This window comes from Rhineura floridana, chromosome 22 (genome assembly GCF_030035675.1).
Source record: "Rhineura floridana isolate rRhiFlo1 chromosome 22, rRhiFlo1.hap2, whole genome shotgun sequence".
NCBI classification, from domain to species: domain Eukaryota; kingdom Metazoa; phylum Chordata; class Lepidosauria; order Squamata; family Rhineuridae; genus Rhineura; species Rhineura floridana.
The window spans coordinates 19,404,281-19,425,734 of record NC_084501.1 but is presented as its reverse complement, the minus strand read 5'-3'; the positions used below and the strand labels follow the sequence as shown (position 1 = coordinate 19,425,734).

Below are 21,454 nucleotides of genomic sequence, written 5' to 3'. Positions count from 1 at the left end.
TGCCATGCATAATATTATACCCTTCGATCATGTCGCTTCTGACTCTCCTTTTCTCCAAACTAAAAAGCCCCAAACTCTGCAACCTTTCCTCTTAGGGGAGTCGTTCCATCCTCTTCATCGTTCTGATTGCCCTTTTCTGATCGCCTTTTTTGAACTCTACGTTGTCCTTTTTGGGGTGGGACTACCAGAACTGTCAGGGGTAGTTAGATCAGTAGTAGTCAACATGGTCCTTTCAGGTGTTGTTGGACTCCAATTCCCATCATCCCTGCTTGCTGGCCATGCTGGCTAGGGCTGATGGGATTTGTAGTCCAACAATACCTGGAGGGCACCGTGTTGACTGCGTTAGAGCCGTAGCCACTCTGCTTGTAGGCAGCGGGGGACCTTGTAGCTCATGTAGTCCAGGCCCCTGCTCAGTTCAGGAAATTAGAGTACGAATATCCTAAAAAATCCTCTGCATCAAAATCTCCAGTTCTGTCCCTCTAAATCAGGGGTTGGGAATCGTTGGCCCTCCAGCTGCTGTTGGACTACATCTCCCATCAGCCCCAGCCAGCATGGTCAAAAGTCAGGAAGGGTGGGTGTTGTACACACCTTCAAAAGGATGTTTAAAGTACATGTCTTTCCTCAGAAAATCATGGGAACTGTCGTTAAGGGAGTTGGAAAGTTGTAGCTCTGAGGGGGAAACCACAGCTCCCAGAATTGTTGGGGGGAAGCCCTGTGCTTTAAATGTGCATCGGATGTACTTTAAATGCATGGTGTGGATTAGGGATGGGATCCGATGACCGGTGCTGTTTCAAAAGCATTCCGTCGACCTCACATGCTGGTACTGATTTGTGTTTCTTTTATGTCCGCTAGCTGCTACTTTTTACCAATCTGGGTTTTTTCCCCTTGGAAAAATATAGATATTAATATCGATATTTTGAAAGGAGATGTCAATATTTTGAAAGCAAATATTGATAAATGAAAGGAAATATTGATAAAATTATAGTTCTTAATATTGATATTTTAGAGATTTTTTTAAAAAATCCATTTTCAAAAATAGCCTCAGAAAAAACCCTACACAAATCCAATCCATGACTCTAGAGAATAAGCAAATTAATGAAAAATTTGCTACCCAATCCAAATTGTGCGTAATTATAGCACATCCTTCGTGTAGATCTGCCCTGACTTGCTTATGCTGGCAAAAGGGGAGGGTGAGAAAGCCATCCATGCTGTGACGTCTTCTGGGTCTAAATGCCTGCACCGATTCCCATTTGGCTTTAGTCTTGCATCTGATGCAACCTTAGAAATCCTCCTTGACTTGTAAATAAGGCTATCCTGAAATTCTCACTGTCTGGGGTACCCCCAGTAGTGGGGCTTCGCTTTAATGATCTCAGAAGCCTGAAGAGGGTTGAGAGGGGCAGTGCATGGGGAGCTTACAGAGGATCAGTAGATCAGACAAGGTTGGCTGCAGGGAGGCTCAGATGATGCTTGGCTAAGCCAAGATCAGCTTTAGGGGGGGAGGAGGGGAGAAACAGGGCCAGCTGCTATTGGATTACCCGTGAAAGGGAGATTAGATGGGTTTTGGTGGGGGAGGGAAAATGGGCTGCAGATCTGCAAAGATAGCCATGACTCGGGGCAGCAGCAGAAGTGAACATGCTCTATTTTCCAGCAGATCCTCTGACTTCTGGATCTCAACAGAAGGGGATCCAGCCTCAGAAAGGTTCTAGATCCCAGTGTCTTCCAGCACAGATGTCCCTTTATGTCTAGCGTGACAGCCACATCGCACATTCAAAGCACACGGCTTCCCCCAAAGAATCCTGGGAACTGTAGCTTGTTAAGGGTGCTGGGAACAGTAGTTCTGCGAGGGATAGTTCCCAGAATTTTTTTTTTAGGGGAAGCCAAGGGTAATAGCGGTATAAATGTGCTTTGAATGTATGGTGTGTGTGTGTGAGTGTGACCAACCTAGGCAAAGGAGAACTAAAAAGCACCCTCCCGGCGTGAACGTTCAGCTGATAATTTCCGTAAGCAGCGGGGTCATGGTGGTGAGGTCTTGGATGTCGTGGATGTGGAGGATCTGCCGGGTGTTTTCAACTTTCAGCGTCCGCAGCTCCGTCAACAGCAAGAGAAGTTTGGCGTAGAGGAACCTGGGGAAGCGGAAGGGAGACGGAGCCAGCCATCACTTCTTTCTCAATCTCCTGCCATACTGTGGTCATATTTACATGATAGCCTTAAAATGGCTAATGCTCGTTCTCCCTTCTCTAGGGAACTCTGGAGTTATATATTCTCTTTCTTTGGCCCCATCTGCACTATTATATATTCATTATTTTATTTATTTCCTGTATTTGTGCCCCACTCTTCAGCCAAAAGAAAGCTCCCAGAGTGGCTTACATACAGTCAGTTAATACAAGACAGTCCTTGCCTGCAGGCTGACAATCTCAAAAACACGACACACAAGGGGCAAGGAGAGAAGAGAAAGAAAACAGACTGGGGCATCAGTTCTTGAAGCTCGATGATGGCAGTTCCCAATATGTTTCTCTCTCTCGTCTGATCTCCTTGGGGCAAGATGGTTCTTCATAAGCGCCTCTGGTGGCAGTTGGGGGCAGAGACAATGCTCAGATTGGTTTAACAGTCAATCCCTCTTCCCAGGAAACTCTGGGAATTGTAGCTCTGTGAGGGGAATAGGGGTGTCTCCCAGCATCCTTCACAAACTACAGTTCCCAGGATTCTTTGGAGGAAGCCATGACTTAAAAATGATATGATGCTGCTTTAAACGTATAGTGCAGATGGAGCCTGCCTTTTTTTTTGAGGTGACAATTCTCAGAACCCTCCCCTAACTACAATCCCCAGGATTCTGCGGGGCTCCCCAAAAGCACTTTCCCTGCTCACCTGCCCTCGGGCAGAGCGTGTCGCTGGTCGATGTAGCTTTTTAAAGTGAGAGCGATTTTCTCTTGGGTCTCGTCGATCTCCTCTCGCTGTGTGACAGTCACGTGGTCTGCAAAGCGGCAGGCTTGGGCAGTGAGAGACAAGGCAGAGGAGAAATGGGCCAAAGGTGCAGAACTATTCTTGCCCACAGGGAGCATTGGCAACCCCACAGATGGAATGGTACTTCGTACATGTTCAGACACATAGAAACACTTTCTAAAAATGTCATTTCTCCCTCTGAGGAAAATATACCCTCCATACATTCAGAGGCACTCATCTGGAAATGCCAGGCTTCTTAAAATCAGAACAAGGTCAACATTCCTGTACTGCGCTGTGCAATGTTTTTATAGATATGTGTGTATGTTTTAAAAAGCATCAAACAGCACTCTGGATCCCTTGTGGGATTCATTTAATCACTGAAATAATATATATGATGCTGTGGTTAACGAAACAGATTTAATATCTGTTGCAACAGAAATTAAATTCTGTTTTGTTAATCATCATAATATAACACATACACATACATATGCACATACAAACATGCACACTGCCTTTCTTCCAAGGAGCTCAAGGTGGCATACATAGTTCTCCCCTTTTCCAGTTTATCCTTACAACAACCCTGTGGGGTAAGTTAGGCTGAGGGACTGAGGTCACATCTGCACCATACATTTAAAGCATGTGGCTTTACCTAAAGAATCCTGGAAAATAGTTTGTTACGGGTCTTGGGAATTACACTTCTGTAAGAGGTATCCTACAGTTCCCAGGATTCTGAGTGGAGGGGGCGGGCAAGGAAGCCATGTTAAATGGGCATTAAATCCATGGTGTGGATGTGACCAATGACCGGCCCAAGGTCACCCAGGGAGCTTCATGACCAAGTGGGGATTTGAACTCTGGTCTCCCAGGTCTTGGTGTATCACAAATTGTGCAGGTTTTGACATTTCCTGCCTTTTAGAGAGGGGGCGTGTATGCAATCTGTGGCTATTAAGAACTTACCTGGATAGAACAACACCAAAGCTTGTAGCAGAACGTATTCAGCCTCGTGCAGCCTCAGTTTCTTCAAGCTGATGTGGAACTTCAGCAGTGGCTCCAGGTAGATCTGTTGGAACCCGGCTGCAAGATAAGGTGAGTGGGTATGAAGTGTGTCCGTGTCTGTTGTAGGCCTGCGGTGCTCGGAGGGTCGGAGGGGGTAACAAATGATTTGCTTGAGAGTAGGGGTGGAAGGTCTGTCGGTTTTGATCCTCTCTGTTTCTCATTTTTTAAAAACTTAAATTCAGTTCTGCAGCAATTTGCGTTTTTTTTTTTTAAAAAAATGAAAATCCTTCAGCGTTTTAGTGCGAATTTCTCCTAATAAACATATGAGGCCACAGAACTGGCCTCTCCAGTATCCTCTGCTATGGTAAATACTCCCCTCTGACCTCATGAGGGTACATTCACACAACATAACCCACCTGTGGGTTTTTGATAGATCGGTTGTGTGAACCGTACGAGCGCAGCTGATTTCAGAAGGTGGCAAGATCTGGCCTTTGCGGGGATGAGGGGTTAAGACTACCCAAGAACCACCTGCCCCAGTGGGGCTCCTATTCCCACAAGACTGGAATGATAGGAGAGAATTATCTATGTGTTTACACTTCCAGGTTAAGCTCTGTATCCCTGGCCAAGAACCTTATCCATGAGAAAAATTGCCGCGGTCATAAATTATGCTCCATAAATTCATGGCTCATCAAGAACAAGCCAATCAGCCCAGCATCTCTCAATACAACAGAGGGTGGTTGTTGTTTTAAAACACTGAGGTTACAAGAATATCACTTCACTTGCTTTGGCCGGAAAGCTAGTAACTGGATTGTACAGATTGAATTCTAAATTTCTGAAAGGGCCTGGGAACTCAACTGAGCACTGCAAATAAACCTTTGTACAAATATGTGCGCTCCAGGAGGTTAGGAAACGGACATTTTTGAAGTTAAACCATGCTGGGAATTGTAGCTCTGTGAGGGGAATAGGGGTCTCCTAATGACTCTCAGCACCCTTAACAAACTACAGTTCCCAGGATTCTTTGGGGGAAGCCATGACTGTTTAAAATAGTACCATAGTGCGTTACATGTATGTCGCAGATGCGTCCTGTGGTGGCCACCTCAGGCAGCTGATTTTGGCTTTTATGAAAGGGCAGCAAATTGTTAGTTTAAATTATAATCATAGTCATAATCACTACTGCTAATAATACCCACCTTTACCAAGGTCCCAGGGCAGGTCACAATAGTGTAAAATACATTAAAAGCAAATTTCAGTCACAACTAGAGTGGGTCCTAAAATATCTCTCAAGTGTCAAAGCCAGGGTAAAAAAGGGCAAACGCACCATGGGGAGCCACAACATGTATTTTTACTGTCAGGGGAGAAGCATTTGTGGCATTTTCTACCCCCAGTGTCAAAATAACTCGACTGGCCTCAGAGGCCACAAAATGTCTTGAGCTGGCCAGCCTTGGCTGCAGGTTTCTATGAGAAATGGCTTGGTACTCCCAAGATCGTCTACCTCATGTCTATTAAAAGTAGAATCTGACAGATCTCCAAAGGGTATGTTCTTTGATCCTACTAATAACCCCCTCCCCGCTGCCTTCCATGGTGGCTAAATCCAGTCTAGGCTTCAGGCCTAGTCAAGGCCTCATCTCATCAGTGACCTGGAGCTGAACAGGCCAAGTGGTACGTCTGACAGGTTAGCTGAGCAAACGCAACATTTAGGTTAAATGCTTTTAAGACTATTTTGTTTTTTTATGGTAAGGAAGGAAGAGAAAGGCAGGAACAGAGTAGTGTTTAGGAAGTGATGGGGGTCATGACAGAGATGTATAAAATGGCGCACTGAGTGGAGAAAGTGGATAGGGAGAAGGGCCATCCGATGCAGTTGACGTTAGAAGATTCAGGACACATCAAAACTATGGCATTTGCTTCCACAAGATGTAGTGATGGCCACCAACTTGGATGGCTCTAAAAGAAGCTTAGACAAACGCATGGAGGAGAAGGCTGCCCATGGCCACCAGCCATGAAGGCAATGTTCTCCCTCCACTGTTGGATGCAGTATGCCTCTGAAAACCATTGCTGGGAAAAGCAAGTGGGGAGAGGTGCTGTTGCACTCAGGTCCTGATTTCGGGCATCCCAAAGGCGTCTGGTTGGCCACTGTGAGAATAGGATGCTGGACTAGATGGGCCACTGGCCTGATCCAGTCAGGCTCTTCTTGTGTTCCTATCTGCAAGTAACAGATGCTGAGGAAGCCATAGGACTGGGTCCTGCTCTCAGTCACATGGTGGTCTAGACTTCCTGTGACTTGCCCAGGGCGCCATCTTGGATGGTGTAACAGTGTTGCCCACATTCCCAAGCGTTGGTCTCCTCGTTGAAGACTGTGTTGAATTGGATCTGACAGATCTCCAGGGTGGCCCCTTTGAGGAGTGAGATCTGATCGTCAATTGGCAAACTTCTAGTTGGGGGGCGGGGGAAGCAAAAAAGATACTATTAAGCATCAGAACTGGTTCAAAGTATTGGAATTAATCCCTAGTCTGGGTATGAGAAGCATTGTGGCCTCTAGATATTTTTGCTCAGTTGCTCCCATCACCCTTTACTAGCAATGGGCAAATCGGTCAGTTTTGATTTCTCTCTGTTTCTCATTTTCCCAGTCTTAAGTTAAATCCTCTACATTTTGACATCAGCTGGCGATTTTAAAAAAAGTCTTCATAAAGTCATCCACATTTTAGTGCAAATTCCTCCTAATATACCCGTGTTTTGTGGAATTTTGCCTAATGCACACATTTTTGCAAAGCAATTTTTCCTAATCTAATGCATTTCTGCCTGTTACGTTCACCAACAGATGCATTTTAATGCATATTTTACCCTGTTTTGTTTTACCAGTGTATAACCAGCTTTTCACCATCTAGGTCTCCAAGAGGCTTTGAACAATAAAAATGTACAATGTACACAATTCAAAATAGAAATTAAACCTCAAAAATTTTAAATCTCAAAATTAAAGAACCTCAGAAAATTTAAAAATTTTGAACAGTCTGAAACGCAGCAGGGACGTGGCTATTGGTCGCTTCTAGTGATCAACTTGGGACGTGCAGGGTAAGGCAGTCCTTGAGGTATCCTGGGCTTAAGTTATTCAGAGCTTTCTACACTACTACAAGAACCTTGAACCTGGCCTAGCGGCAGATGGGAACCAAGTGCAGGTCTTTTCACATTGTGTTGGCAGTAGAGATGGGAAGATCTGTTTGTAGCGGTTCTCTCAGTTTCTCATTTTCCCATTGTTAAATTCAGTCCTCCATATTTCTGCAGCAGTTTGAGGTTGTTATTTTTTTAAAAAAATCCTCACTGAAAACTCATCAGCATTTTAGCGTGAATTTCTCCGAGTGATACATTTTTGTACACAATTGTTTCCTGATGTACACATTTTTGCAGACAGTTTCTCCTAACAGAATGCATTTTTGTGTGTTATTTTCACGAATATGTTCATTTTTATGCACAACATCCCCTAATATATGCATTTTTGTAAACGTCGTTTGGTTGGAAAACTGCCACAAAATTTGGATTAAGTGTCAATTTCAAAGGACAGCTGTGTTTTGGTCCCCTTGGATTGTGTCAGGAAGTGTGAATGTGGTAGATTAGCCTTTAAATGCAAACTGAATCAAATCTGTCCCTCCTCTAGTCACCCATAATGCTGGAAGATGGGGGCAAAAGTCCATTTCTTGAGGAGAGGCAGCAGAACACAGACTTCATATGAAGAAGGTCCCAGGTTCAATCTCCAGCATCTCCAGGTAACAAAAGGGGTGAAGAAGACTCACCCCCACTGCTTAAACTCTTGGAGCTATAGATAGCACTGGCCAGACAGACCAATGTCCAGTATAAATAAGGCAGTGCCACATGTTCAAATAATGTAAAGCATAAGAGATTTCTCCTATTTCCTTTCCCCCCCTCGGTTTTGCTTAAACTTCTTCATGGTGATCCCTCTGTATGTCCCAGGAATAGGTCACCTTTTTCAGCTCATGGGACACATCCCCTTCTGGGCAACGTTCTAAAGGCCATATGCTAGTGGTGGACCAGAGGCAAAAGTGGGCAGACTAACAGAGGCGCATTTTACTTTTATACAGGAGGCTGGTTTCTACACATACACCCCTGTCTGTCCAGGCAAGCAACAGGCATAATCAGAATTCAAGGACATTTCAGCCAGGGAAAAATCACTAGGGGTGCAAAGCAGGGCCAATGAGGTGTGTGGGCTGGGGAGAGTTCAGAGGGCAGGACTGAGAGGAGTGGAGGGCCGTACTTGGCTCCAAGGCCTGAGGTTGCACACTCATGGTATATCCCTTATTAGCCCCTTCCACAAGACTTCTGGTTATGGAATGCAGACACAGAGGGTGGGTAGCGCAAGGCAAGGAGGACCCAAATATCTGTCCAGGGAGATCAAATCCATAGACGTAACCAAAAGCACCGATGCACTCCAGGCTCAACCAACCTAAAAGATGGTATTGCCTTGGCAAACTGGATCACTTGCTGGATCTTTTTTTTTTTTACAATAATTTTTATTCAAATTTTCATAAAACATACAAAACAAAATCATAAAACATTCAAAGACAAAAAACAAAACAAAACAAAAATGATTAAACAAAAAAATAAAATGTTGACTTCCCATTTGTCACAGATCAAATCAGTTATAGGTCTACAATATATAACAATCCTATCTCTTAAATTATATTATAAAATCACTTTCCTCCAGTAGTTATCTTAATTAATCATCAAATCTCATAAACATTACTTTATTCTTTCCACAAAAAGTCAAAGAGAGGTTTCAATTCTTTAAGAAATATATCTATCAATTTTTCTCCAAATAAACATGTCGATTAATCCATCTCGTTAATAATAATAATAATCTTATTGTCATAACCATAGTCCAAATAAACATATCGATTAATCCATCTCATCAAAATCTGTTAGGTCCAATAATTTCAATAGCCATTATTCCATTATCCCTATTAATTCCATCTTCCATCTTCAATAGTCCTGTTAAGTCCAGTAATTTCAGTGTCCAATCTTCCATTATCAGTATTCCATAATAATCTTGCTGTCATAGCCATAGTCATATAATAAGAGTCTGATGGGAATTTCCTCTATCCCAAATATTTTCTTGCCATCAATTCTGAATAAGTTGCTGAAATATTGTTGTAAAGTCATATCTGTGTTCTTCTTTTTTACAGAATGCACTGGCTCATCTCTTGAGAGTTTTTCCATTGTCACATGGCTGCAGTTAATTCCATAGATTTTCTCTATATCAAGCTCCATCACATCATTCCAGTCCAGAAGATTATCCAAGCCATTGATAACTTTATCTCTAATATCTTCATTAATTTCTTCAGAGATAACGTTAAATTCCAAACAGTAGATTTTATTTCTAATATCCATAAACTCCAGATCTTTTTCCAATTCCACATTTGTTCCAATCTCCAGGGCTTGTATCTTCCCTTTATTTTTTCTTTTCTCATCTCTGATCTCATTCTCCTCTCTCACAGGATCCCCTATTTCTTTAAGCTCCTGCGTCATTTTGCTCAGTTCAATTTTCAGCTCCTTACTGCCCTGTCGCAGGGTTTGTTTCGTTATCTCAATCTCATCCATTATTTTCTGAAACATAATTACTTCCAGATTCTCAGCCACTTTCTTGATTGCCATTTTTAAAACCACGAAAACAAAACAAAATTAAAGAAGAACCACTTCTTATTTCAGCAACAATTGGGTTAATATTCCAGGCTTGATGACATCACAGTATAAACAGAACAGCCTGCCTTATCTCTCTATGTTCAAGAATACAAAACAAATTTAGTTCCCAGCATCAAAACAGTTAGTGGCGTCGTGAAGAAGCAGATTCGTCAAAATAAAATAGACCAAAAAGAGAATAGTCCCAGACAATATAATGTTCCTCGGAATAGAAATCCCTCTTCTGTTTATATCTTTAGAATGCACTTCCAGGACAGCTTTTTGCAATAGAAACAGAGATAAGCTGTTAATTTCGTGAATAACAGAGAAGAGTTATAGCTCACCCAGAAGTTCTTTAAAGCTGATTCATTTGACAAATCTCTTTTTGCTGCAACAATTTAAACCAAGTAAAAAAAATAATAGAAAGAAGGGTGCTTGCCTGTTAGTCCGTTTTCTCTTTGAAGAAAAGATAAACGTATCGCATTAATCAGATAGAGCTTGTTCGGAAGTCCGTCCAGCATTGCTGGCTGGACCTTTTCTCATAAATTAATGAAATCCAGTCCTCCCAACAAAAACAGGCTTTTGAGGTTGATCTCTACGTTTCTCCCTGCCCGGGAGAAATTTCATCAGTCAAAACAAAAATGTTCTGACTGATTTATATCTGAATAAGCTTCTTCTGCGGCGGGAGCCCGTCTCAAAAGCAGGCACAAGCGAAGTCACCCTTCCCGGAAGTCTCAAACTGGATCACTTGCTGGATCATGAAGGTACTGAGATCGGCAAAAAACGGCAACATGTTGAACACATCTGGCAGGACCTCCTCTTCATAGGTCTCTATCTGGTCTTGAGGGCTGAAGGGGCACATGGGAGGAACAACGGCATCCTGGGGGCTCCGAGATCTCAGACTGTGGATGTACAGCCGCACTGGAGGCTGGAGGGAGACACTGGTTAAAAGGGGCTCACAATAAACAAAAGTCAATCTTGTCTTTTGTTGACACCTGGGACCATCTCAGCTCTCTTTCTCCTCCCCTATCCACCCCCACTTTGTTTTTAAGTGTCTAGTCCTCATGGAAATTTTACAGACAGGCTTGTAAACCAGCCATTCTCCTGATCAACTCTGGTGAGTAAAGATTGCCTCCCCCAAAGTTTTATAAATCAGAGAGTTATTTTTTTCTGCAATAAAATCAATTTGCAGGATATGGCTACTAAAGGATCAGCTCACGTTGGTGGGCAGATGCTAGCATCTGATGAAGCGGACTCTAGTCCACAAAAGCTTATGCAGTGATAAAGGTGTTAGTCTTTAAGGCAGAGGTAGGCAACCTTCCAGGAGACTAGAAGCAACAGTGGACGGAGCAACAAATATTTATTTACTCACACACCCCTCTCTGTCCATCATCTAGGTAAGCAAGAAGCATTATCAGAGTACAAGGACACACTCTAGCCAGGCATGAACACCGAATAAGGGTGCAAAGCAGGTGAAGGGTGTGGCCTGGGGATTGGGGGTGTGGCTTAACAGGGGGTGTGCCCTAGGATCTGGGGAAAGGTCTGCAGACCAGAGAGAGAGAGAGGCCTAGGTGCCGCTTTTGGCCTGAGGTGACCCACCCTTTCTTTAACGAGTTAACTCTTGGTTGATTTTGCTGTAACAGGCTAATAACAATTGTTATTACAGCTGGGGGAGGGGGTCAGGATTGCCTGCCTTATCCCTCCACCCCGACAAACAAATGATTTGGGCTGGCCACAAAAGACATTCTTGTGGTGGTGTGTATTTGATGCTGTTAGTCATTGTGATATTACTAGCGTTCAAACGCTTGAATATTATTGATTGCCGTTGTGGAGTACTCACAGTGATGGTACTGTAAAGCTTCCTAACGATTTTTTATTTTATTCTATTTTATTTAAATGAGGTGGCAGTCAGGAACAGCGAGTTAACTGTGCACTGTTCTCTTAAGTACAACCTAGCTTCCAGGCTCCTGTCTTCCTCTTCCCTGTGTCTTAGGGAGAGAGTTGCTTCTTCCTGCAAGCCGCAATCCTAGCTCTGATTCCATGTCCCATCTCCTCACCCCTGCCACTGGCTCTGCTATTTAAATATCAGAAAACAGACACATTAAGTGCCACAGGAAATTTAACAGATCATCTAGCTAAGGTTAGGAAGCCATGCTTAGCAGGTATCTCGCTTGAGCTGCTATTTCCCTAAGTCACAGTCTGTGGGTACATGGTACAGGGACTTTGCTGAAGTGAAGTAGGTCTGGGTCTGATTAATTCCTGGAGGGGAGCCCACCCTGCTTGGGAAACACCTTGTGTGCACAGCGCACCTCCAGTCCCATCATGGGAGACAGGTAGGGCAGCGAGTGTGAGCTGCAACAAAATGTTGCAGCGTGGAGTGCTCCCACTTTACGATTCCAGCCACTCCGTTCCTCCCCCACTGGCTTCCCATTCCCGCCCCACCCACCATCCCAACAGTCAGCCAGCAAGCATTCCATGCCCTCTGAGCATGCTCAGTCCTCATTTGGCTGGTAGGGAAAGGGCCGTCGTTCAGTGGTAGAGCATCTGCCTTGCATGCAGAAGGTCCCAAGTTCAATCTCCGGCATCTCCAGGTAGGGCTGGGAATACACCTTGCCTGAAATCCTGAACAGCTAATGCCAGTCAGAGTAGACAATATTGAGCTAGATGGACCAATGACCCGACTTGGTATATGGCAGATTCCTATTTTCCTTTGTTTATGGAGGGGATCATGCCTGTGGGGCTCCCCATCCCCATAAAGATTTTTTGTACTTGTTCAGGCCTGGGAGTTCCCCTGAGCCTCCCTCTTGTACATGACTACTTACAGACTGGCACATGAGGAATTGAGTTCACTTATTAATGCATACCAGCGATAGCCACAATGGCACCCTCCAGATGTTGCTGGACTCCAGCTCCAGCCAGCATGGCCAATAGACAAGGGTGATGGGAGCTGTAGTCCAGCAATAGCTGGAAAGCACCATGTTGGCTGCCTCTAGTATATACAGCAGGAATACATTCAATGAACCAGGGATGGGGAACCTCCAGATGTCGGTGGACTCCAACTCCCATCATCCCTGACCCCCGGGCAACACTGGCTGGGAATGATGGGAGTTGGAGTCCCACGACATCTGGTAGGCCACACCGTAGCTCTTCCTGCACTAAACCCTTTGCCACTTCCCTCAATTGCTCACTTGGTAATGGCTGAAGTGGGAGAAGCTGGAGTCAAAGGTTTTCTTGTGGGCATCAGTGAGAATCTCAATCAACTGCTCCTGTTCCGCCGTCAGGCTATTTTCCTGGGGTGGGTCCACCGCGGGTCTCTCCGTGCTTCTTTTGCCGCCGCAATGCCTCCTCTGACATTATCACTGGGTCAAAAATGAAATGAAAAGCAGCATTGCTCAGCGGAGAGGCCTGTAGCACTTGCAGACACCCCCCCCCAAGCTGAAAGCAGACCTGGAGTAGCCAATATGGATGGATAGAGATGGATAGATCCATCTCATTTTCCCAAACGGAAATTTAGTTCTCTATGTATCTGCAGCAACTTGTGATTTTTTTTCTTTTAAAAAAATCCTCATGAAAATTCATCAGCATTTTAGTCCAAATTCTGATCACCATAAACATTTTTGCAAGGCAATTTTCCCAAATGCAATGTGTTTTTCTATGTTATTTTCACTAATATCTGTGTTTCTATGCCCACGTTCCCCTAGTAAACCATGACTTGGCTGGAGAACTGCAGCACAAAATTCGGAGAAGTGTGAATCTTGAAGGATGGCCGTGTTTCAGTTTGTGTATTGTTTCAGAGAACACGAGTGTGGCAGGTTTGCCTTTGAATGTGAACTTCATCTAATCCCACCCACCCCCAGCATTAGCAGCTCACCAGGGACTAGGGATGGGTAAGAAGTTTGATTCAGTTTGCATTTCAAATGGAAACAATACAAGGACCAAAACACAGCCATCCTCTGAAATTTGCACTTATTAGAATTTTGCTAAGCAGTTCACCAGCCAATGTTTACAAAAATGGATATGTTAGGGGAACGTGTGCATAACAGTGAATACATGAGTGACAATAACATGCACAAAGGCATGAAATGAGAGAAATTGCTTGCAAAAACATGTACATTAGTCAAAACTGCCTACAAAAATGTGCTTATTACGAGAAATTGCTGGCGAATTTTCCTGAGGATGTACAAAAATAATCGCAAATTGCTGCAGAAGTTCAAAGAACTGAATTTCCATCGCCCTACCAGGGAGTGTCCCCCAACCCACAACACCGTCTGACAGGTTGCTTTCGAACCAGTCTCTCCCCAGACGTACTTCCAAACCTTTTCAGCCCGAGGGCCACATTCCCTTGCGGGCCATCTTCTGGGGGCCGTACACTAGTGGTAGGCGGGGCCAGAGAACTGAGAAATGTAGCTCTGTGTGAGGGTCTCCGAACAACTCTCGGCACCCTTCACAGACTACACTTCCCAGGATTCTCTGGGGGATGCCATGACTGTTTAAAGTGGTAGGATCCTGCTTTAAATGTATAGTGTAGATGGGGGACACCCTCTCTCTCTCTCTCCATCCTCTTTCTAGGCATGGAAGAGGCATTATTGCCATTCAAGGACACATTCCTGCTCAGCAAAACCCTTCAAGGAAGGTGTGGCCTGAGAGAGTCCCAGGGGCCAAATAGAGAGGCCTGGAGGGCCTGGCTTCTACCCCTGGGCCTGAGGTCTCCCACCCCAGCTTTTAATTGTGACGCCAGGCTGGCCCTGTTATTACGCTCCATATTCTGGGGGTAGGTTCTGGCTCTCCAAACCCTGTTCTAATCCTCAACATGGTTCAAATTACGTCCTGATCATCCCCAGCCTTGCCCTTTGCTGCCCGTGACAGGCAGCAGGGCAGAACCCCGCGAGAAAGGCGTTGCTGCTGCATCGGCCTCTTTGCCACGCTGATTTTCTCTTGCGTTTCTTCTGTCTTTATTTCTTCTTCCCACCTGACAGCACACAGCTGAACTTGCTTTAGGATTCTGCAGGGAGAGCGTCCTAATGGATTTGCAACACACACACACCCTCCCTCCTCTCCTTTCACAGAGCCTTCTGCTAGAAGCCCCTTAATGGAATTCTGGAGAGAGGGTCAGGTGTGAACTTGCGTGTGGCACAGACTGAGACGGTTATTTCTTTTCTTTTTTAAAAAACAACAACAGTGTGTGCTCAGGGCTACATAACAGTGCGACTGCAGCATGGAACAGACTCTTGTATAAGGAGACTGCAATGCATCACCCCCTCCTTCAGTGTCTTGCTTGCTGCTGATGCTTTTCTCGCTCTTGACAAAGCTCTGGGGTGGGGCGGGGTGCAGCAGGATACATCTTGGACCAGATGATTGCCCCCCCACCTCACCCCCCCCAATCAGGTTAACCTGTGCTCTGTCAGAGAGGCCCATTTTTTTGGCTCTGGTTGCAACCTCCCCTGTTTTGCACCAAAAGGGAGGGAAATACATTTTTTGTTAAGTATCTCAATTCTGCAGCTGGAGATGACTCTATTCTTGTTCCTCTTTGCCATTTCTTTTAATGACATCTGACCCTTTGGGCTGGTTGATGCAGAGGAAAGCTGGCTGGGCCGCCTCAGATCCACCCAGAGCTTTCCAGGGCAGTGTGTGGTTCCCAGGGGAGTGGATGCGGCTGAGCTGATAGCCACCGCCTCCCTGCCTTTCTCCCTCCTTCTCCACAACCCCCTGCAGGTGCTTCCAATCCTCTTTCCTTGCCAAGGATGGATTTGCACAAGCAAGCAAGCAGAAGGCTTTTTTCCGCTCATAACACGAAAAGGTCCTTTGAATGTGCCTATCTTGCGCTGTTTGTCTGTGAGCGCACATGTGTGTGTATACGTTATAATTATTACTGTAGAGTGGGAAAAAAGGTTCAGAAAAGGGCTACCAAAATGATCTACGAGGGGCTTTTTAGGTTGAGACCTATCCCAGTCTGCGTCTGTGTTAGAATTGCTTAATATGCTTTTTAATAATGTTTTTAACCCTTTTTTAAAGTTGGTTTTTTTAAAAAAAATGTTTTTAACGCTGTTTTGTTTTAATGTATTTTAAGATCTGCTTTTATGATGTTTTAAAGTGCTTTTAGCGCTTTGTTTGCCGCCCTGGGCTCCTGCTGGGAGGAAGGGCGGGATACAAATAAAATAAATAAATAAATAAATAAATAAATAAAAATAAAATCCCTTGCCTCAGAGGACCTCAGTGGGAGGCCATATCCGCTCCATGCATTCAAAGCACTATTATTCCACATTAAACCGTGGTGGCTTCCCGCTAAGCATCCTGGGAACTGCAGTTTGGGAAGGATGCTGAGCGTTCTTAGGAGAGCCCAGTTCCCTCCACGGAGCTGTAATTCCCAAAGTCCCCTGGGAAGAGGGAATGTGGGAACTGCAGCTCTGTGAGGGGAGCAGGGAGCTCTCCTAACAACTCTCATCCCCTTTCACAAACTGCAGTTCCCAGGGTTCTTTGGGGGAAGCCAGGACTGTTTAAAATGGTACAATAATGCTTTAAATGCATCGTGCAGATGGGTCCTCAGTCTGAAGGAAAGGTCAGAGCTCTAGGATTTCTTGGCGGTTCTAAAGGATTCCTTTAGGCATCCAGTGACAGAGCAGGATCGGATGGTGTGTTCCATGTTGTGAGCCTCCACCTTAAGCACATGTATAAATCCCCAGCCACACCTCTCCCTGGCACTGATCCACACACCCTCCTTGAGCGTGTTTGCTTGGGTGGAATGTGCCCTTCAGCTCTGATCATGCCCCTTGCCTCTCTGCATGGAGGTCAGAGAGGGGCAGGGCCCTGGGTGTGGACACAGAGAGAGAAACTCACCTACCGTACAGAGCTAAAACATTCATCGTTGCTCGGCCCACTTTTTCCTCTGGCACCACCCACCAATGGCATATGGCCCCTGGAAGGTTGCCCCGAAGGGAGTGTGGCCCTCAGACTGAAAAAAGTCCCGTGCCTCGTTACAATCGCAACATCCCTTTTCAGCCTGGTAAAAAGCAAGGCGGGGAAGACCACCAATTGCGCTTACTGTCTTTCCGCATGCCCACGGCGAGGCACTTCTGGTAGCGGCAAGCCTGGCACTGGCGCCTCTTGGCCTTGGTGATGGTGCAGCTGCGGGTGAAGGGGCAGGTGAACTGGACGCCCTTGGTGACAGTCCGCCTGCAAGGCAAGGGGGGAGGAAAGAGAGATCGTCTTGTCAATGCGACACAGCGTTAACATCACGGAGCATCAACTGTGGCAAGACTGTGGCGGCCATCAGGAATTGTGTGGCAGGAGCTGCCCTGTCCTCCTGGCCTGGGCGTTGTCACCTGGTTCTGATCTGGGCGAGGGGGGGTAAGAGTGCTTCAGAGGAGGGGGTGCTCTTTATTAAACACAAGGCAGCCAGAACCGCCATGGACAGCAATGGTAACTGGAAGGACTTGTGCTTGAGCCTTGCTTTTTCTTCCTCCCTCCTGTTCCATTTTCCTCATGTGTCATGTCTCTTTCTATAGTGAGCCTGAGGGCAGGGGCCTTTTGTAAGCTGCTCGTTTTGGCTAAATGCTGTAAGTAAGTAAATAAATAGGTGAGGGAGGAAAACTTCTCTTTAACCACATTAACCTCAAACATATCCTGCACCCTACCCCTTACTTGCCTTCCCCCCCCATAAATTTAAAAGAAGCCGCCAAAGTTGAGACTTTCCTCACAGGGAAGGTGCTCCAGCTCTGCTCCCCCCTCTCTTGGATCATTTTGGTTGCCCTTTTCAGAAAAGGAGAGTGAGCAGGAGTGTAGTGGTCCAGGGTCTCAGGGGGTCTTAAACCCTTAATTTTTGGGGAGCAGGGTCCCAGCAGGGTCCCTATGTCTCCAGCGTCCTATGAGCTAATCAGCATGCAAAGAGAGTTTTATTAGCCGCTGAGAAGAATGTTCTTACATGGTTCTTTGTCCTTTCCTGCTGATTGGAGCCCATCAGAGTGAAAGGAGGTGAGCCAGCCACTGAGAAGACTCTTCTTAGTAGCTAACACACGTCTCTTGCTTGCTGATTGGCTCCTATGGACATCTGTTGCTCTGGAAGACAGTGTATGTGGGAAGGACTGAGGAGTGTGGAGATGACGAAAGAGAGCAAGCAAGTGAATGAGGGGGTGTGGGGTGACTATCATGAAGGAACCCTGCACTTCTGAATTTGTCACTACATTACTGAGGACAAGGGGGAGGAGCCTGGAGTGGAAAGGGGCGGGTGTGTACCGAAAGAAGCCTTTGCAGCCTTCACAGGTCATGACATGGAAGTGGTAGCCGGTCCCCACACACGGCACAGGTCTTCTCCTCTCCGTCGAGATCGGTGTCACTGCGGCTTGAGGCTGTGGTGGCTGGGCTGCCACCGCTGCTGCTACTCTCGCTGTCCGAGGGGCACTGCATAGCAAGGCCACGCGTCGATCCCCTGTGGATTACAGTCCTGGGGCAATGGGGGGGAAATCAGTGACAGACAAGTCCACCAGCCTATGACATGTCAGCGCCTGAAGTTGACATTCTGAACAGGCCCTCCCACCCCCACATTCCACACAGGGCCGGCCTCAGGTTTGAGAAGGCCCTAGGCAAAGTGCCCTCCGGTGGGCCTCTTCCTCCTCCATTGGTGGGCCTTGCAGCCATTTTAATTTCCCATAATGCCCTGAGGTGCATTAAAATGGTGGCTCAACTCAACTCAACCCAACTGGTTCTGTTGAGAGTGCCAGGTAGGGCTGTCTCCTAATAAAAATTGTAGGCTCAGAACTGGCATTGGTGGGTTGGTCCAGTCAGGGTGCTGAGACTCTGGTAGCTGTCCAAAAGATGCCGGTTGCTCAGACCAGCACCACATATGACCAACCTGCCTTGTTCTAGACCAGTTGCAGCTAAACGGACATTTGTGAAGACCTCTCTCAGTTCACCAGACAATGATCTGCACTGTTCAAGTTCTGTAGCAGACCTGGTGCCACCTTGAATATGTGACTCTGGCCATATCTGCACCGTGCATTTAGAACACTATGATATCATAGGTCTTTAAATGTATGGTAACAGTCACAGCTTCCCCAAAGAATCCTGGGAACTGTAGTTTGCTATGGGTGCTAAGAGTTGTTAGGAGACCCCCCCCACTTCCCCTCACAGAGCTGCAATCCCCAGAGTTCCCTAGGAAAAGGGATTGATGGTTAAACCACTCTGGGATGTCTGTTTAATGACCAATAGTGGTATAATCTTGGCTTAAATGTGGTGGCGGCTGGGGGCTCCACATCAGTGGGGCACTGGAATCCGCTCCGGGTTTGAGTCCGAACTTTCAAGAAGCTGTCCAAGGTACAAAGCGGGCAGGTCCACCTTGGACAGCCCCTGGATAGTTCGGACTCAACCCCAGAGCGGATCACATTGTCTCACAGACATGGAGCCACTGGCCGCCACTGTTTCAATGTAACGTGCAGATGTGGCCTTTGTTGTACGTTACAGTTTTAAATGCCTTGTTACTGCCTTTCTCCCCATCTCCTCACCCTTGCAAGCCATTCTGAGTGCAGAAGAGCAGGGTAGTAACAACCACCACCACCACCACCATAATCTGACGCCAGGGCTGGCTCAAACCACTGAGACGTCTTCTCTGCCTCTTTTATTCTAAGGATATCATTGTGGCCGCAGGCTGGTCCACATTTCCTTTGCAGCAAGTCCCTCTGAACCCAGTGGATGTCTTTCTTTCTTTCTTTTAAAAGTTTATTAAAAAAAAAATTATTTATCTCTTCCCCAAAAGCAAAATTTGGACAGCAGTTTAGGATGCAGTACCAGACAACAGGGACTATCTCCATGGTGGTGGTGGTTAATTTTTGGCTTTTGCTTTTTAAAAAGCCATCAAAGACGCTTGCAAATGTTAAAACCCCGACAACAAAGATGATCTCAAACTAAACAATGGTAAGAGGAACAACAAAAGAAGAATGCGGCAAAATTAAATGTCATGGGAACCGGCCATATCCTGAATCAGGCATTGGTCCATCTAGCTCAGTACTGTTGACACTGACTGGCAGCGGCTCTTCAGGGTTTCAGGCAGGGAGTCTCTCCTACCTCTGCCTGGAAATACCGGGGATTGAACCTGGGACCTTCGCATGCAAGGCAGATGCTCTGCCACTGAGCTTACAGCCCTTAGGTGATTGGAGGATATGTTTCCCCGCAAACAGACTTGAAGGGAATTTGTAACGGATCACAAATGAAATCTGGAGGAGAAATGTATAACAGCATTCTGCGGGCCACAACTGGCCCTCATAGGCCACACCAGTCAGCCCACCCTTGTTGTAGACCGGGGGAGAGGATACTTTTTCAGCCTGAGGGCAACTCCCCAGGGGCCACATGCCAGCGGTAGGCAAGGCCAGAGGCAAATCAGGCAGAGGGAATGTGACCTTTGTGCAAGAAGCTAGCTTCTCCACACTCACATATCCGCTGCCTGGGGAAGCAAGAGGCGCGAGCAAAGAGGTGTTCCAGCCAAGCTCAAACACTCAAGGAGTGGGCATCACAGGGCTGGTGAGAGTGGGGTGTATGTGTGTGGCCTGGAGAGAGTCCCAGGAGCCACCAAGAGAGGCCTGGAGGGTCACATTTGGCCCCGCGGGTGCGAGGTTCCCCATCCTTGCTGTAGGCAGCAGCCCAAAGAATGGGAACTGAGTGACCCCTCTCTGGAGTGGATGGGGGCAGGCGGCTGGTGCCCTTTGGGACTGGCGGGGCGGAAGGCAGGGAGCCCAACAGTAGGTGGAGCCAGAGCCAATCAGAGGCAGAGCCAACCAATTCTAGTGTTGCCTCTAACTTCCTCCCTGCTGAGTTCTACAAGGGCAACACTGAGTTTAAGGAGCCAGAGGCAGTGCCACCCCCTGGACCAGACGTAAGGAAGAAGGGAGGCAGGCGGGGGCTGGCGGAGGGCAGACTGAGGTTGGTGGGGCAATGCCCCCATTTGCCCCAGTGGACTGGTCTCCACTGGGCAGGGGCTGGGGGGGACTACCCCACAGTTTAAGAACCTACGGCTTCTAATGAATCAGCGTTTAAGGCATCTTGAGTTTATGACCTGTGTGAATGCTCGGTTGAGCTCCTCCAGCCGTTATGCAGCCTGGACAGAAAAGAGAGAAGGGGGGGAAGCAAATCAAAGGTCACGAGAAGAAAGTGACTGTCTTCTGAATGGCTAGCTTGGCTCGCAGGGAAAAATCAAACAGCTGAGCAAATAAACCAGAACAGAAAAGGCAAACCTGGCTACCGTTCTGGCCCATTCTGCCCATCTTTGCAAGACAGGCACCTTCCTTCTCCACTTTTGATTTTCCTATTAAGTACAAAGAAGGGAAGGGGGGGGTCTGCTGACTTTGGCCTTTCCTGACCTCTTGCCTTTCCTAAGCTCTCTTTCTCCCCTCCCGCACCTCCTAGTAGGGCAGGGCCTTCCCCCACTCTTGCAAAGGCCACCCTCAAAACGCTCTCCACCACCCCTGTAAAGCTGGGCATCTCGCCACTAGGCATGCTTACCAGTTGACTTTGCAGCAGTGCACGTGTATGTGAGTGTGGGAGGATGTGCAATCAAGGATGAGCAAGCTGGATGTAGGGAGGGGGGTGACGGTCTCCTCACCCCAGGGCTGCCCCCACCCCGCTAGCCATCTTGTTTTCCTCCCAGGCAGCGTTTGCGTCTCCGGAAAAAAGATCCAGATTGATTTCATTTGATAAGGCTGGGTGAAATTTGTACTTTGTCCTCTACAGCGTGAAGGAGTGGACACAGAACACAGCTGGCGTGCGCGGGGTGGGGGCAAGAGAAGCCAGGAGAGCTGCAGGGGGAGATTAGGAGCAGATACAGTGGAGGAAAGGCTGCCTCTGTTGAAGTTCAGCC

At 46.7% G+C, this 21,454-nt stretch overlaps 2 protein-coding genes across 9 annotated transcripts in view; one reads left to right on the top strand and one right to left on the bottom strand.

Moving 5' to 3' along the window:
* Positions 1 to 1,984: 1,984 nt before the first annotated feature.
* NR1I3 (nuclear receptor subfamily 1 group I member 3) lies at positions 1,985 to 21,291 on the bottom strand. Its single transcript, XM_061606026.1, is given in 13 exon segments — positions 1,985 to 2,123; positions 2,866 to 2,971; positions 3,895 to 4,011; positions 6,216 to 6,361; positions 8,384 to 8,421; positions 10,364 to 10,543; positions 12,804 to 12,921; positions 12,923 to 12,974; positions 16,655 to 16,785; positions 17,845 to 17,895; positions 17,897 to 18,052; positions 20,654 to 20,695; positions 21,100 to 21,291. Coding segments are annotated over 13 exon segments (1,464 nt in total). The 5' UTR covers positions 21,288 to 21,291.
* PCP4L1 (Purkinje cell protein 4 like 1) overlaps positions 7,536 to 21,454 on the top strand; it is a 39,078-nt gene continuing 25,159 nt past the window's right edge. For 3 of the 8 annotated variants that reach the window (XR_009759992.1, XR_009759989.1, XR_009759991.1), the window contains exon 1: positions 20,370 to 20,473. Coding sequence is in view for 3 of the 8 variants with exons in the window: in XM_061606028.1 (XP_061462012.1) it covers positions 19,951 to 20,121 (171 nt within the window). In the remaining 5 variants the exon portion in view is untranslated. Of the gene's footprint in view, positions 7,689 to 19,879; positions 20,122 to 20,369; positions 20,474 to 21,454 lie in introns of those variants that run through there. The other 5 variants (XM_061606028.1, XM_061606027.1, XR_009759990.1 and 2 more) reach the window with 3 other exon arrangements.